This window comes from Aethalodelphis obliquidens, unplaced genomic scaffold (assembly GCF_003676395.1).
Source record: "Aethalodelphis obliquidens isolate GAN/ISIS:26980383/991018 unplaced genomic scaffold, ASM367639v1 scaffold30, whole genome shotgun sequence".
Taxonomy (NCBI): domain Eukaryota; kingdom Metazoa; phylum Chordata; class Mammalia; order Artiodactyla; family Delphinidae; genus Aethalodelphis; species Aethalodelphis obliquidens.
The window spans coordinates 3,061,703-3,079,011 of record NW_020837974.1 but is presented as its reverse complement, the minus strand read 5'-3'; the positions used below and the strand labels follow the sequence as shown (position 1 = coordinate 3,079,011).

The 17,309-nt window shown below is 53.7% G+C and overlaps 1 protein-coding gene across 2 annotated transcripts in view; it reads right to left on the bottom strand.

Annotated features, from left to right (window-relative positions):
* Window positions 1–17,309, bottom strand: part of SDK1 (sidekick cell adhesion molecule 1) — a 540,366-nt gene that overhangs the window by 75,773 nt on the left and 447,284 nt on the right. For both annotated transcript variants that reach the window (XM_027125645.1, XM_027125644.1), the window contains 2 exons: window positions 13,706–13,900; window positions 12,112–12,313 (listed from right to left, as the gene is read on the bottom strand). In XM_027125645.1, the coding sequence (XP_026981446.1) occupies window positions 12,112–12,313; window positions 13,706–13,900 (397 nt within the window). The remainder of the gene's footprint in view (window positions 1–12,111; window positions 12,314–13,705; window positions 13,901–17,309) is intronic.

Genomic DNA, 17,309 nt, shown 5'->3' with positions numbered 1-17,309 from the left:
CTCTGTTTAGAGAAGGGATTCTGCGTTTTGAAACACTGACAACCATTTTTGGAAAGCATGATCAGAGAAGTTTTCTCTACCTCTGTTTTCAAATCGCCTCCCGCGTAAGACTGACGGCAGCGGCTCTCTGTGAGCCGACACCTCGAGGGATGCTGTTGCTTCCCAGCCCCCCAGAGCCGACTGCACCCTGCTGCTTGCTAGTCCATCGGCGCCCCGATTCCACAGCAGGAGCAGCGGTGACGGGCAGCCCTGCCTCGGGCCTGGCTTTAGTGGAGACGCTTCCAAGGTCCCACCCTGAAGGACGATGTGGTTTTTGGGTGACATCTTTATTCAGTTAAACAGACAAGTTCCCATCTGTCCCCAGCTTCCTAGGAGGGATTTCATGAATGGCGGAGGTAACCACGTCTTTCCTCCCCCGGCCTCCGTCTCCCCCCGTCTCCCCATCCGGGCTGATAGCAGCGCCCACACCGTGAGGCTGTTGCTGGGATGAGTTCGGGGAGACGGGCGGGGGGGAGTCTGGCCCACAGCCGGCGCTCAGAACTGAGAAGTGGCCGTAGCGTTCTCGTCCTGCAGGTGTCAGCTTCACCAGCTCCAGGCGATGCCTGTCCCCTGCCCACCGTCCCCTACACCCCGTTCACTTCCTCGTGTCCTCCATCACAATTTGTAATTAACTGTTTCCTTGATGACTGTCTTATTTACAAGACGCAGGACTCCTTGGGGACAGGGACCGAGGCCCCATTTATTGCCTTGTCCCCAGCACCAATGGCAGTGCCTGGCACCCAGGAGGTGCTCAGTGAGTACCCACATAAGGGATGAATGGCTGGGGTGACGTTATCTGTCTCTGAAGTTTCTTGGGAGGGTGGAATAAGAGGACACGTCCGGCACATGGCAGGTGCCCCGGAAATGACGCTTGTCTTTACGTGTAGCACGTTTATCAGCTAGTGCACTGCCATCTAGAACACCGTAGTGCACGTGATTTATTACATTATGTTCAGTACTTCACTGTTCTCTAATGATTTCGGAATCTGAGGCCAGAGGTCTAGCTCTTTGAAGACCACCCTTTCTTTCCTGACCTCCGGGGTCTCCAGGAGTCGGGGGCACAGCAGGGGAGCAGTAAAGGATGTCTGATGACGGGATGACATCTGATGACAGGCCTGTGACAGACGGGCTGGGACGAGGAGACTGGGAAGCAGAGCTCCCGGCATCAGACCTGCGCCGTGCGGGCTCTCCCCCTTCACGGGACCGATGACTGTCCCTGGGAGTCGCAGGGGACAGGAGGGCGTCTGAGCTGCAGGACTTAGCCTCTCAGTAGGAAGCCCTGCCAGGAGCCTGAAAACAGGCAGAGAGACTGGGAGGCCGTGAAGGGAGCGGCCATCGCCCTGGAGACGTGACCACGGTTACCGTGTCCGCCTCCTGGTCTCCGTCCTCCGCAGTTTCCTCATCTCTGCGGAGCTGCTCCTTTGGATTACTGGTCTACCTCCTACCCTGAGCACACCCTCATCGCCCCATCCATCCCAGCCCCTCGCTCCCTCCGGGCACAGCAGGACTTCATGACTACTTGATAAATGAATAGGAACAAGCCCTCCGATTTCCGCCAGTTCTGCCCCCTCTTCACTCTTCCAGGCCTCCCTGAGCGTCTGCTTTGGAGTCGGCCCAGCAGGAATTTAAATTCTGACCCCGCCACTCCTAACCGGGGCCCGCCGTTTAATTTCTCTGAGTCTCACTCAGTTCATCTATGAAAACAGAGGTAATGATACCCACGCTTCCAGGGGAAGTTACATGACACAACGCACCTCATGAGGTCTGGCAATCGGTCACACAGTAGAGGTGTGCACAGTAGAGGTCTCCTGCCTTCCCAAAGGCTGCCGGAGAGGGCAGGCTCAGAGGAACAGCAGGGCCCGCGGTTACCGGACACACAGCCAGCACCGCAGCCCACGCCATCACTGCTCTGTCCTAAAGGGACGTCCAGGACGTCCACGTGGCTCTGTGCTCGGAGCTCTTCTCTTCAGCTACCCTGCATTTCTATGGGACGCAACCATCAACCAGAAACCGGTGATGCTGCAATAGGTCCCTCAGACCCAAGCCCTCCCAGTGCCCTGGACCCACATTCACCAGCGTAGGTACAGGCACGAGATGTGGGTCGTTCAACGTTTTGTTTTACACTTTTGTTTAAATGTTTTATGTTGTTTTGGCCACTAGCCGGCTTCGTGCAACTGGAAAAAGTAAAATGTAAAAAGAATGTTTAAAAAAAAAAGGAGAATGTAGCTGCCAGGACCATGAGGCGGGAAGGGGGATGACGCGGTGGCAGCGCACAAGACGTCGCCTTCCCGGGATCCCACCCGCGACATGTTTTCTACTGATAGGGGAGGAACCACGTGTCCTGGTTATGGCCCATTAGGAAGCTGACAACAGTGTCTCCCGCACCAAATTAAACTGTCTGTCCTGAAGCACGGACCTCTCCTTTCCAACGCAAAGTCCCAAGCACACCATTGGTCTGTTGGAGGCTCCATGACAGGAGAGGCAGTTGGATTTTTTTTTTTTTTTTTTTAACATCTTTATTGGAGTATAATTGCTTTACAATGGTATGTTAGTTTCAGCTTCACAACAAAATGAATCAGTTATATATATACATATGTTCCCATATCTCTTCCCGCTTGCGTCTCCCTCCCTTCCACCCTCCCTATCCCACCCCTCCAGGCGGTCACAAAGCACCGAGCTGATCTCCCTGTGCTATGCGGCTGCTTCCCACTAGCTATCTACCTTACATTTGGTAGTGTATATATGTCCATGCCTCTTTATCGCTTTGTCACCGTTTACACTTCCCCCTCCCCATAGCCTCAAGTCCATTCTCTAGTAAGTCTGTGTCTTTATTCCTGTTTCACCCCTAGGTTTTTCATGACATTTTTTTTTTTTAAATTCCATATATATGTGTTAGCATACGGTATTTGTCTCTCTCTTTCTGACTTACTTCACTCTGTATGACAGACTCTAGGTCTATCCACCTCATTACAAATAGCTCAATTTCGTCTCTTTTTATGGATGAGTAATATTCCATTGTATATATGTGCCACATCTTCTTTATCCATTCATCCGATGATGGACACTTAGGTTGTTTCCATCTCCTGGCTATTGTAAATAGAGCTGCAATGAACATTTTGGTACATGACTCTTTTTGAATTATGGTTTTCTCAGGGTATATGCCCAGTAGTGGGATTGCTGGGTCATATGGTAGTTCTATTTGTAGCTTTTTAAGGAACCTCCATACTGTTCTCCACAGTGGCTGTATCAATTTACATTCCCACCAACAGTGTAAGAGGGTTCCCTTTTCTCCACACCCTCTCCAGCATTTATTGTTTCTAGATTTTTTGATGATAGCCATTCTGACTGGTGTGAGATGATATCTCATTGTAGTTTTGATTTGCATTTCTCTAATGATTAGTGATGTTGAGCATTCTCTCATGTGTTTGTTGGCACTCTGTATATCTTCTTTGGAGAAATGTCTATTTAGGTCTTCTGCCCATTTTTGGATTGGGTTGTTTGTTTTTTTGTTATTAAGCTGCATGAGCTGCTTATAAATTTTGGAGATCAATCCTTTGTCAGTTGCTTCATTTGCAAATATTTTCTCCCATTCTGAGGGTTGTCTTTTGGTCTTCTTTATGGTTTCCTTTGCTGCGCAAAAGCTTTTAAGTTTCATTAGGTCCCATTTGTTTACTCTTGTTTTTATTTCCATTACTCTAGGAGGTGGGTCAGAAAGAATCTTGCTGTGATTTATGTCATAGAGTGTTCTGCCTATGTTTTCCTCTAAGAGTTTGATAGTTTCTGGCCTTACATTTAGGTCTTTAATCCATTTTGAGCTTATTTTTGTGTATGGTGTTAGGGAGTGATCTAACTTCATACTTTTACATGTAGCTGTCCAGTTTTCCCAGCACCACTCATTGAATAGGCTGTCCTTTCTCCACGGTACATTTCTGCCTCCTTTGTCAAAGATAAGGTGACCATATGTGCGTGGGTTTATCTCTGGGCTTTCTATCCTGTTCCATTGATCTATCTTTCTGTTTTTGTGCCAGTACCATACCGTTTTGATAACTGTAGCTTTGTAGTATAGTCTGAAGTCTGGGAGCCTGATTCCTCCAGTTCCTTCTTTCGTTCTCAAGATTGCTTTGGCTATTCGGGGTCTTTTGTGTTTCCATACAAATTGCAAAATTTTTTGTTCTAGTTCTGTGAAAAATGCCAGTGGTAGTTTGATAGGGATTGCATTGAATCTATAGATTGCTTTCGGTAGTAGAGTCATTTTCACAATGTTGATTCTTCCAATCCAAGAACATGGTATATCTCTCCATCTATTTGTATCATCTTTAATTTCTTTCATCAGTGTCTTATAATTTTCTGCATACAGATCTTTTGTCTCCTTAGGTAGGTTTATTCCTAGATATTTTATTCTTTTTGTTGCAATGGTAAATGGGAGTGTTTTCTTGATTTCACTTTCAGATTTTTCATCATTAGTATATAGGAATGCCAGAGATTTCTGTGCATTAATTTTGTATCCTGCCACTTTACCAAATTCATTGATTAGCTCTAGTAGTTTTCTGGTAGCATCTTTAGGGTTCTCTATGTATAGGATCATGTCATCTGCAAACAGTGACAGCTTTACTTCTTCTTTTCCGATTTGGATTCCTTTTATTTCCTTTTCTTCTCTGATTGCTGTGGCTAAAACTTCCAAAACTATGTTGAATAAGAGTGGTGAGAGTGGGCAACCTTGTCTTGTTCCTGATCTTAGTGGAAATGCTTTCAGTTTTTCGCCATTGAGGATGATGTTTGCTGTGGGCTTGTCATATATGGCCTTCATTATGTTGAGGAAAGTTCCCTCTATGCCTACTTTCTGCAGGGTTTTTATCATAAATGGGTGTTGAATTTTGTCAAAAGCTTTCTCTGCATCTATTGAGATGATCATATGGTTTTTCTCCTTCAATTTGTTAATATGGTGTATCACATTGATAGATTTGCGTATATTGAAGAATCCTTGCATTCCTGGAATAAACCCCACTTGATCATGGTGTATGATCCTTTTAATGTGCTGTTGGATTCTATTTGCTAGTATTTTGTTGAGGATTTTTGCATCTATGTTCATCAGTGATATTGGCCTGTAGTTTTCTTTCTTTGTGACATCCTTGTCTGGTTTTGGTATCAAGGTGATGGTGGCCTCGTAGAAGGAGTTTGGGAGTGTTCCTCCCTCTGCTATATTTTGGAAGAGTTTGAGAAGGATAGGTGTTAGCTCTTCTCTAAATGTTTGATAGAATTCGCCTGTGAAGCCATCTGGTCCTGGGCTTTTCTTTGTTGGAAGATTTTTAATCACAGTTTCAATTTCAGTGCTTGTGATTGGTCTGTTCATATTTTCTATTTCTTCCTGATTCAGTCTTGGCAGGTTGTGCATTTCTAAGAATTTGTCCATTTCTTCCAGATTGTCCATTTTATTGGCATAGAGTTGCTTGTAGTAATCTCTCATGATCTCTTTTATTTCTGCAGTGTCAGTTGTTACCTCTCCTTTTTCATTTCTAATTCTATTGATTTGAGTCTTCTCCCTTTTTTTCTTGATGAGTCTGGCTAGTGGTTTATCTATTTTGTTTATCTTCTCAAAGAACCAGCTTTTAGTTTTATTGATCTTTGCTATTGTTTCCTTCATTTCTTTTTCATTTATTTCTGATCTGATTTTTATGATTTCTTTCCTTCTGCTAGCTTTGGGGTTTTTTTGTTCTTCTTTCTCTAATTGCTTGAGGTGCAAGGTTAGGTTGTTTATTCGAGATGTTTCCTGCTTCTTAAGGTGGGCTTGTATTGCTATAAACTTCCCCCTTAGAACTGCTTTTGCTGCATCCCACAGGTTTTGGGTCGTTGTGTCTCCATTGTCATTTGTTTCTAGGTATTTTTTGATTTCCTCTTTGATTTCTTCAGTGATCACTTCATTATTAAGTAGTGTATTGTTTAGCCTCCATGTGTTTGTATTTTTTACAGATCTTTTCCTGTAATTGATATCTAGTCTCATGGCGTTGTGGTCAGAAAAGATACTTGATACAATTTCAATTTTCTTAAATTTACCAAGGCTTGATTTGTGACCCAAGATATGATCTATCCTGGAGAATGTTCCATGAGCACTTGAAAAAAATGTGTATTCTGTTGTTTTTGGATGGAATGTCCTATAAATATCAATTAATTCCATCTCGTTTAATGTATCATTTAAAGCTTGTGTTTCCTTATTTATTTTCATTTTGGATGATCTGTCTATTGGTGAAAGTGGGGTGTTAAAGTCCCCTACTATGAATGTGTTACTGTCGATTTCCCCTTTTATGGTTGTCAGTATTTGCCTTATGTATTGAGGTGCACCTATGTTGGGTGCATAAATATTTACAATTGTTATATCTTCCTCTTGGATCGATCCCTTGATCATTATGTAGTGTCCTTCTTTGTCTCTTCTAATAGTCTTTGTTTTAAAGTCTATTTTGTCTGATATGAGAATTGCTACTCCAGCTTTCTTTTGGTTTCCATTTGCATGAAATACCTTTTTCCATCCCCTTACTTTCAGTCTGTATGTGTCTCTAGGTCTGAAGTGGGTCTCTTGTAGACAGCAAATATATGGGTCTTGTTTTTGTATCCATTCAGCCAATCTGTGTCTTTTGGTGGGAGCATTTAGTCCATTTACATTTAAGGTAATTATCGATATGTGTGTTCCTATTCCCATTTTCTTAATTGTTTTGGGTTCGTTATTGTAGGTCCTTTCCTTCTTTTGTGTTTCTTGCCTAGAGAAGTTCCTTTAGCAGTTGTTGTAGAGCTGGTTTGGTGGTGCTGAACTCTCTCAGCTTTTGCTTGTCTGTAAAGGTTTTAATTTCTCCATCAAATCTGAATGAGATCCTTGCTGGGTAGAGTAATCTTGGTTGCAGGTTTTTCTCCTTCAACACTTTCAATATGTCCTGCCACTCCCTTCTGGCTTGCAGAGTTTCTGCTGAAAGATCAGCTGTTAACCTTATGGGGATTCCCTTGTGTGTTATTTGTTGTTTTTCCCTTGCTGCTTTTAATATGTTTTCTTTGTATTTAATTTTTGACAATTTGATTAATATGTGTCTTGGCGTATTTCTCCTTGGATTTATCCTGTATGGGACTCTCTGTGCTTCCTGGACTTGATTAACTATTTCCTTTCCCATATTAGGGAAGTTTTCAACTATAATCTCTTCAAATATTTTCTCAGTCCCTTTCTTTTTCTCTTCTTCTTCTGGAACCCCTATAATTCGAATGTTGGTGCGTTTAATGTTGTCCCAGAGGTCTCTGAGACTGTCCTCAGTTCTTTTCATTCTTTTTTCTTTATTCTGCTCTGCAGTAGTTATTTCCACTATTTTATCTTCCAGGTCACTTATCCGTTCTTCTGCCTCAGTTATTCTGCTATTGATCCCATCTAGAGTACTTTTAATTTCATTTATTGTGTTGTTCATCGTTGCTTGCTTCATCTTTAGTTCTTCTAGGTCCTTGTTAACTGATTCTTGCAATTTGTCCATTCTATTGTCCATTCTATCTCCAAGATTTCGGATCAACCTTACTATCATTATTCTGAATTCTTTTTCAGGTAGACTGCCTATTTCCTCTTCATTTGTTAGGTCTGGTGGGTTTTTATCTTGCTCCTTCATCTGCTGTGTGTTTTTCTGTCTTTTCATTTTGCTTATCTTACTGTGTTTGGGGTCTCCTTTTTTGCAGGCTGAAGGTTCGTAGTTCCTGTTGTTTTTTGTGTCTGTCCCCAGTGGCTAAGGTTGGTTCAGTGGGTTGTGTAGGCTTCCTGGTGGAGGGTACTAGTGCCTGTGTTCTGGTGTATGAGGCTGGATCTTGTCTTTCTGGTGGGCAGGTCCACGTCTGGTGGTGTGTTTTGGGGTGTCTGTAGACTTACTATGATTTTGGGCAGCCTCTCTGCTAATGGGTGGGGTTGTGTTCCTGTCTTGCTAGTTGTTTGGCATAGGGTGTCCAGCACTGTAGCTTGCTGGTCGTTGAGTGAAGCTGGGTGCTGGCGTTGAGATGGAGATCTCTCGGAGATTTTTGCTGTTTGATATTATGTGCAGCTGGGAGGCCTCTTGTGGACCAGTGTCCTGAAGTTGGCTCTCCCACCTCAGAGGCACAGCACTGAGTCCTGGCTGCAGCACCAAGAGCCTTTCATCCACAGGGCTCCTTAATTTGGGATGATTCGTTGTCTATTCAGGTATTCCACAGATGCAGGGTATATCAAGTTGATTGTGGAGCTTTAATCCGCTGCTTCTGAGGCTGCTGGGAGAGATCTCCCTTTCTCTTCTTTGTTCTGACAGTTCCCAGGGGCTCAGCTTTGGATTTGGCCCCGCCTGTGCGTGTAGGTCGCCGGAGGGCGTCTGTTCTTTGCTCAGACAGGACGAGGTTAAAGGAGCCGCTGATTCGGAGGCTCTGGCTCACCCAGGCCGGGGGGTAGGGAGGGTCACGGAGTGCGGGGCGGGCCTGCAGCGGCAGAGGCTGGCGTGACACTGCAGCCTGAGGCGCGCCGTGCGCTCTCCCGGGGAGCCGTCCCTGGATCCCGGGACCCTGGCAGTGGCGGGCTGCACAGGCTCCCCAGAAGGGCGTGTGGCTAGTGACCTGTGTTCGCACACTGGCCTCCTGGCGGCGGCAGCAGCGGCCTTAGCATCCCATGTCCGTCTCTGGGCTCCGCACTCTTAGCCGCGGCTCGCGCCCGTCCCTGGAGCTCTCTCAAGCAGCGTTCTTAATCCCCTCTCCTCGTGCACCAGGAAACAAAGAGGGACGTAAAAGTCTCTTGCCTCTTCGGCAGGTCCAGACCCCTCCCCGGACTCTCTCCCGGCCAGCCGCGGCGCACCAACACCCTGCAGGCTGTGTTCACGCCGCCAACCTCAGTCCTCTCCCGGCGCTCCGACAAAAGCCGGAGCCTCAGCTCCCAGTCCCGCCCGCCCCGGCGGGCGAGCAGACAAGCCCCTCGGCTGGTGAGTGCCGGTCGGCCCGATCCTCTGCACTGGAATCTGTCCGCTTTGCCCTCCGCACCCCTGTTGCTGTGCTCTCCTCCGCGGCTCCCAAGCTCCCCCACTCCACCTCCCGAAGTCTCCACCCGCGAAGGGGCTTCCTAGTGTGTGGACACTTTTCCTCCTTCACAGCTCTCTCCCGCTGGTGCAGGACCCGTCCCTATCCTTTTGTCTCTGTTTAGTTTTTTCTTTTGCCCTAACCAGGTACGTGGGGGGTTCCTTGCCTTTTGGGAGGTCTGAGGTCTTCTGCCAGCGTTCAGTAGGTGTTCTGTAGGAGTTGTTCCACGCGTAGATGTATTTCTGGTGTATCTGTGGAGAGGAAGGTGATCTCCGCGTCTTACTCTTCTGCCATCTTCCCGGAAGTCGAGGCAGTTGGATTTTATCGCTCTTCTTTCTTTCACACGGTTACACGAGGAGGTGGGGTTATTTACGGCCGGGCGCCCAGCGCACTGGACTGTGCTCTACCAAGTAAGCTGGGCATCCCGGCCGCGCTCGCCCGACCCCCAAGCCCCGGGCTGCACAGGAGAATCCTGGCCCGCGGGGTGTGTCCGCAGCAGAGTGCCTTCCTCTGCAGGGGGAGCTGTGCCTTGCGGGTCCCACGCTGTCGTAAGGCTGGTGGGCTCCACGGGGACAGGCTTTGACTATTCTGGGGGCCTTGTTACTTGGCCGTCCGTTCACTGCTGTCAGTCACCGAGGCAAATCTTCGGCCCGGAGCTGAGAGGAACCACGGGATGGTTCCTCCAGCCCCGTGTTTCACTCCTCCAAGGCCCCCTGGCCACTCAGGGGTGGACGGACTGCTGAGAGCTTGGGGTGTAGATGATAAACACTGTTCGCTACATCTGGACCCGTGTAAATTAGCTGGGTGCTGGTTTGCATCCGTGAATCTTTGAGCTACAGGCCCAGGGAATGTCCAAACCACAAAGGGATCCCCTCCCCCGTTCAGAGAAGCTGAGGCCCCTTCGTTGCTTAAGACGCGTCTGCTGCCCCGTGTCCTCGTCTGCACGACGGGAATAATAAAAAGTCTGGTCTGTACCCCACAGGCCCCTCTCTCCACGTGGACGACCTGTGGGACAACACGTGGGAATTGTTCTGGAACTGATGGAGGGCTGGGTGATGCTGAGATGGTGACGGTGGCGATGACAATGACAGCAGGAAGATGGCGCGGGAGGCTTCACCACCAGGTCGCCGTGGGGAGCGTCTCGGAGGTGTGCGTCCACACTGATGCCGTTCCAGCCTCATCTCCCCACCACGAGGAGGGCGGCTACAGCTGCCGTGACTGTCACTAGTGTTCTAAAGCCCTACTCGGCAGCAGACGGACCTGAACAAATGTCGCCTCTAAGTAGCAGGCAGGGACCTCAGCTCTTCCGGAAGCAGAACGTGTGCGTGGGGACCGTCCATCCCTCATCTCCAGACAGAGCTGAGAGCTTTCTGGATCACGGGATGAGGGAGTCACTCAGACCAGGAATATCACTTGGGGTCCCAGGAGGCCGCAGCTATAAGTGGCGAGCTGCCTTCCTCCTTGGCCTGGGGCTGCCTCTGAAGTCACCTCCAAAGGGGGCGCCCATTCTGTGCGCCAAAGCAGAGCTGCCGGAAGGTCCCTGCGAGCCGCCCGGGCTGCTACGCTCATCCCGTCAGGGTGCAGGCCGGCCGCACAGCCGCCCGGAGCCGACAGCACCCGCCGTGCGCGCAGCCTCGCCCCCGTGGGTGCCGGCTCCTTGGACCGGGGGTGTGGCCCCTCTCCTTCAGCCCCGCTGCTGGCTCGTGGAGGAGAGAGCGACGGCGTCGCGCTCCAAGCCCATCCCTGAGCTGTGCCTCCGGGGCTCTCTGATGGCGCACAGCTCAGGGTCTCTGCTCAGTGGGCAGCAGACTAGCGGCCTTGCCACGGGAGGGTGGGGTGCCCAGGGAGGCCCACACGTGCTCCCTGCTGGCTGGGCAGGGCTGCAGGCAAGGTACCAAACCGACCTCTGACCCTGTTCCTCACCCATGGAACTGGGACGGCAGTGCCCGGAGCTGTCGCGGGGATTCCACGAGCAGGTGGACGTCAGTGTGGCACGGTACCCGGCACGGGGCTCGTTCTGAACGATAAGAGGACCTTGGCCTGCCTAGGAAACCATGGTCCTGGCCTCCTCCGTCCTCCTAGAAGGTCCTGGCAAGGGTACTAGCACCCATGGGGGACAGTGGGGCCCACCACTTAGTGGCCCCTCCCCAGCCCCGGAGCATGAGCCTGGCAGAAAGTGACAACACCAGGGCCGGGTGGGAAGTACAGTGACGATGCCAAGGCGTCTCCCCGGGCTGCTGCCATCACCCTCCCAGGCGGGGGGCTTCCACGCCAGCGGACGTGAGGACGCAGGGCCCGAGGCCACTTCGTAGACCTGCCCGTCTAGACTGTTCCATCTGTAGGATTCTGGCGGGTGATGTAACCCTTCCCAGCCCTAGTCTCCTTCACCGTAAGGAGGGTGGCGGCCGAGAGAAGAGGCCCAGGTGGGATCACGACACAGCGGGTCCAGCTGCGGCCGGTGGTGCAGCCCCTCCCTCCTGCCCAGCAGTTCACCAAACAGCTGGCTCGGGGGCGGGGCTCTGCTCCTGCCCCATCAGCCGTCACTGTCACTAAGGAAGGGCGGCCCCCAGGCGGAATCTGTCCACCTCGCTGACGCAGAGACAGCACAGAGAAGGGCCTCTCTCTGGCCTGTGACACGGTGACAGTGGCAGGCTGGGCTGCCCTCCCCGCCGCCCCCCACTCCATGCCTCTCAGGCACTGGGGAGCCTCAGTCCCCCTCCCGGGCTCAGGGCCCCACCGCCCGTTCATCTGAGCCTCGTCAGTCCCTGGGGCCTGGGGCGGGCGGACCATCTGTGCCGGGCCGCTCGCAAGGACTGGCGGGGAAGCGGCCCGGGTGGGCGTCTGGAAGCGGATGCGGGATGCAAGGACTACCGGGTCCTGGCACAGGAGTACTGACTAGAAGAGGAGACATGGGCTTTCAGTGGCGCGTCTCCGCGTCCTGCACAGACTCCTTACTCAGTGGGCAGGAGCTGGCTGGGGAGGGCAGGGCCCCCGTACCCCGGGAGAGGGTCCCCCTGGCCCTCTGGGTACCTTTCAACGGCACAGGCTGTGGCCTCGTGGCTGATGGACGAGGAGTAGGTCTGCCACTGTCCCCGGGGCAGCTCGCGCAGCTGCACCGTGAAGTACCGGATGGGGGAGGCCCCATCGCTGCCCGGGACCCACTGGAGCCACAGGCTGCGCGCGGTCACTTCTGCTTGGGGCACCAGGAGTTCCCTGGGGGGCGCCGGCCGCTCTGCAACCCAAAGAGGACAGATCAGGGACGTGTGAGAGGCTCGCAGTGAAATTACGCAGGGGGAGGCACTGTGGCGGCCCCGAGAGTCGGATGCATGGATTAGATGACCTTCAGACTGTTCCTGGCTCCGCAGGGATGTGAGGGTCTCTGACTTCGGCCGGGGCCCAGCTTGGATCTGACTGGAGACCCCTGCTTGCCCTTGGAATGTTCCATCCTCAGAGCAGGCAGACAGACTGGAGGTGAACCCACCCATGCTCCCCGACGGCACCGCCACGTAAGGCACCGTGAGCAACACCTGGGCGCCCGAGGACTCGCTCCCGCTCTCTGATTTGGGGACGAGTACATCTTTAACACTGATCTCTCCCTGGAAGTCGACCTGGGCCTGAAACCGTAAAGGCATGTGGAGCAGGGGTGCCTGGGGGCTGTCACTGGCCACTCCGTGCCCGCAGGGATGGAGACTGGGATGCGGGCAGCGGGGCCGGGACCTGGCTTCTGAGTGGGGGTCGTCTGCCCGTCGCTCTGTCTCCTCGCCCCATTGATTTCAACAGAGAAGCTCCCCAGAGGGAGGAATCATTCTTTCGCTGTTTATCAGGAAGAGTATCGATTCTGATTAGAAGGTGTGGCGTGAAATGAAGCAGCAATTCATTGCCGGCCCCAGGTGATGGGCTGCCAGGGGCCCTGGCACCTAACTTAATCAGCAACCTTTGCTGAAGCGCACCCTTCGGCCGGGCGGTTTCTTCTCGCCCCCAGCAGCCTGGGTCCTGCCCCTGCTTCTCAGGCCCCTCCCGGACCCACTGGAAGGGACAAAGCTCTCCTGGGCCCCCTCTCCCTGAGCCACGTGGACCGAGGCCCTGCAGGCCCTGGCGGGGCAGGTGTTCCAGCTGTGGGGCAGGGTGCAGGCGGGGGCACGTGGTGGGCAGGGGACAGGGCTGCCCCCTTGGGGGAGCTCATGTCAGTACTTGCACTCGGGTTTGGTTCAAGTCACATCAAACCGTGAGCAAAACTCTTTCCCCCTCCTTCAGAGGGGCTGCACAGAGTCTAAGGAGGATAGCAAGAAACAAGGCCTGCGGCTCTGAGCTGCCTGGGGGAGAAACGCAGCCCTGCTGCTCCCCGCACACTGAAAGTGCGGGCCTGACCGAGTCCCGGTGGGGGAACCTGCAGGAAGCTCTGGCATCGCTGGGGAAGAGAAGAGCTCTCTATCTTTGGACCTGGGAGGATCAGGCCTGAGAGCCCAGCCTGGGGCGAGTGCTGGGCTGTGAGACCCGCTGTGCGTCCAACTCCAGGTAGGCTCAGCGGTGCTTAAAGAACGAGCAGTTCGGGCAGCCACCCTCCCCAGGCACGCGTGACCTCCCCTCCCCTGGCCCGGCAGGGAATTGGGCCTCCCGGTCTTACCTCTCTTCTCGGTGGTGATGACGGTGGCCTCCAGCGGCTCCCCCCAGCCCTGCCGGGTCTTGGCCGACAGCCGGAAGACGTACGCGGACTCCGGGGCCAGCTCAGTGGCCGTGAACTGCCTCACGGTGGCGCCGACCTCCACGGTGGTGAACGTGTTAGGGCTGCTGCTGGCCAGGCGGTAGGCGATCTGGTACCCTGGGCGGGGGGCACGAGGGCTGCTGGTCAGCTGTGCCCTCACTCACGGGGAAGCCCCCAGTCCCGCCACCCAGGAAACCCTACAGAGCCACGTGTTTCTGCGCTGTTTCCCTCTCCCAGGCCAGCATCTGAGCAGCAGGCTGGGGCTCTTCGGAGCGAAGCCAGGCTCAGTGATGAAGGGAGGGGCTCGGGGCGCCAGGCCCCCTCTTCTTCCTTCACGAACTAGATGTGAAAACAGCTTCCTCTTCCCCGTGGTCCTCGGCGCCCAGAGGACCCAGGGAGCAGCGCGGATGGCGGCTGTGTCCACTGTCCCTGCCCCCGCCCGCCTTCCAGTGGCCCTGCCCTCAACCCCCAAGGGTCTTCTTGCCTGGAACGCCCTTCTCCCTGGAGCCGGCTGCCCCGGAGGCTCTCACACCTGTGCTCAGACCATGTCTGTGTGTCTGTCTGTCTGCACACCCCGCTTCCTCCCGCCAGCCCGGCGCTCCCGCCCCTCCCAGAAGCCCCACCCCTGTGGCTCTGAGCCGGGGGCTCCCCTGAAACAGCTCGTCCCACTGTCGAGGACGCAGAAGGGAGTACATCAGCTCGGGGCAGGCCCCCGGCTCGGACCGTCTCTCAAAGTCCCCTGATCATCAAGGGTTCACGGTTGATCGGGCTTCATTAAGGACCAGGCCTCCCCCACCAGGCCCTGCTGGGGCCCCTCTGCCCGCATCTGAAGAGGCAGAGCGGACTTGCAGACCCGGCCCGAGCCTCCCGGGCTCCCAGACAACTGTGGTCCAGCCGCTGAGTCCTGCGCTAAGACCAGAAGTGGCGGTGCCGTGACCTCCACACCGCTAATGACAGCCAAGCCACTCAGTTCAACGGGGACCCTCAGGGGACCAGGCCAGCAGCGCTGACCCCAGCTCTGCCTTCGCAGGGCGTCCCGTGGGTGTGACGGCCCCTGTGGAGATGGGCTGCTGGCCCTCGGGACAGGCCCTCCGGGCCTCAAGCAGCTTGCGTCTCCGTGGCTTCCCTGCCCCGGGTGGGCATCTCTGCTCCTTCGGGCATCTCCTTGGGCTCCTTCGGTCCTCCCACTCACACAGCCTTTGACCCCATCAGTGGCCAAGCTTCCTGGCACCTGCCGCCTGCATAAGGAGCCTCAGCGTGCCCCCCACGTGGGGGGCCAGGAGGACGATCCCGTGGGGTCAGACGCAGAGTGTGCCCTAGCGCTCAGCCCCTAACCACTGCGGGTCACTACCATGGCCATGCAGACGGGGGCTGGCAGCCCAGCCCTGTCCACAGTGACCACCGTCACAGCATGTCTGCAGGACCCTGGACAGGCTCGCACAGCTCTGTTCTGCCTCCAGTGGCCATCCTCCCCGCCGTGGCGGCCAGCTGTCCCGGGGTGTCCTGCTGGACACGTGTCCTTTCCCACCCACTGACCGACGACCAGCGGCTCTCCTCCTGGACCTCCCCTAGCACCTCCCTCGGCCCTGCCCGGTCCTGGAGGAGGGGGTGCCTGGAGTTCGGGTGCATCGGGAGCCCAAGCCCAAACTCTGAGACTCCCAGACACCTAGCGTCCTGAAAATGAGGGCAATGTGGTCAGCGTGGCCACCGCAGCAGTGCCCTCCTACTGCACGCCTGATGGTCCGCACCTCCTGAGCCTCCAGTGGTCCTGCCAGGGAGCAGCAGAGCTCAGAGAGGTAAGTAGTCAGCCTGAGGTCACACAGAAAGTCACCAGCAGAGCTGGCCTGAGCCCTGCGTCTGTCCGGCTCCAAAGCCTTCACTCTCCACGGAGTCACACTGTCCCGAGAAGCGAAAGCATCCACCCCAGGCTCCCAGCAAAGGGAGTGGGGCCCTTGGCATCCTGCCCCACGAGAAGAGCATGTCTCCCAGGGACGACGGTGCCCCGGCAGCCACAAGGTGCGGGAGCTTGTGTCCCTCTGTGCTCCCGGCTCCGGGAGAACGTGCCGCTCCCTGTAGCCCGCTCATTTCTGCGTCACCACTAACACCTCTGCGGTGGGCATCTGCTTTGTCAGAGTCGGTTTCCCTTCCAATCCCCGGCCCTTCTGGTCCTCACCCCTGCTAGTCCCAGGTGATGCGATGAACTCGGTCCTCCGACTTCCGACAGCACCCGTTGGCCCCTCACCATGACCGTGGTGGAAGCACGAGACTCCCGTTCCGCTCACCTCCCCCTTGTCCGTCACACCATCTGTCCTGATTAGCTACATTATTGCTTGTGTTCTTCCCTGGCCTGGGCCTTTACGCTTTAGGTCCATTTCTCTCTCCGTTACTTGATGCATCAAGCCCCAGCTCTCTTCTGAAACTCACTCACTGCTACGAGAGTGATATAAATCCATGTTTTTACACCAGCTCTAACCTCAGTACATCTACGCCGGCTTTTAGGTGTTGTATTGTTATTTTTACGTTGTCAGGATTTGCAGGTGAAAAGCGACGCCTGTGTTCGGCAGATTTCGAGGGGCACAGGGGGAGATCAGACGGCCTGGAGGCAGCCTCTGTCCGAGGGCGGCGTGGTCTGCGTGGGCATGTGGTTCATCCACAGAGGCCGCAGCACGCCTCACGGGGGACTGGGGGCCTCTGTGTCCCCCTGGCCACCGGAGGAAAGTCTGTCTGTGCCCCGTACGAAAGCAACTGACCAATGTCATTATCGCACGCACATTCCCAAACTAAAGCAGGGAACTAAGGAAAGATATCTTGCACAGACAATCCGAACTTTACCATCCAGCACAAAGACTGCACAGGCAGACACAGACCACCCATAAGAACATGATCAAACACAATACTTTAAAAACGTCAAGAGGGAGGTGTGGCCCAGGGTGAGTGAGCACGGCCATTCGAATACCACTCCTAGTGAAGAAGAGATACCAACCCTCCCCAAAGAACAAACAAGTAACTGCGTTAAAAACAGATGAACGTACGTATGTCTGAGACCCGGGCCCTGTCTGCGTACACACTGAATTTCTGCGTAGGACTGCGCTGACCAGGTTTCTTTTTCAGAGTGTGAGACGGTGTGCCTACAGCTGAGACGGCGGGAGGCGCAGAAACCACCTGACCAGCACACCCAGGCGCCGGGACACCGGGGCGGCCGCTGCCCTGTGGTTAACACTTGGTGTCCCGGGGGCCCCCGACGTCCGTCAGGGAGCTCCCCTCACGACCCCACCAGCCAGCGTTCGGTCCCTTAACTTGTCCCTGCGTATTTCGGGGAGTCGTGTGTGTGAGAGATTAAGACTCCGCATTAATTCAGATCACCTTTCACCTGGCAAGCCTGAATCAAAGAGGATTTGTACACTTTTAGGAACAGGACACGATTACGGTTGTGCTTTCTTTATCCTTTATTCTTATGATGTTTCATCTCTTCTCAGATTATCTGCCGCTGGAATTAAAAATCCTGGGATGAAACTCAGATTTTGTT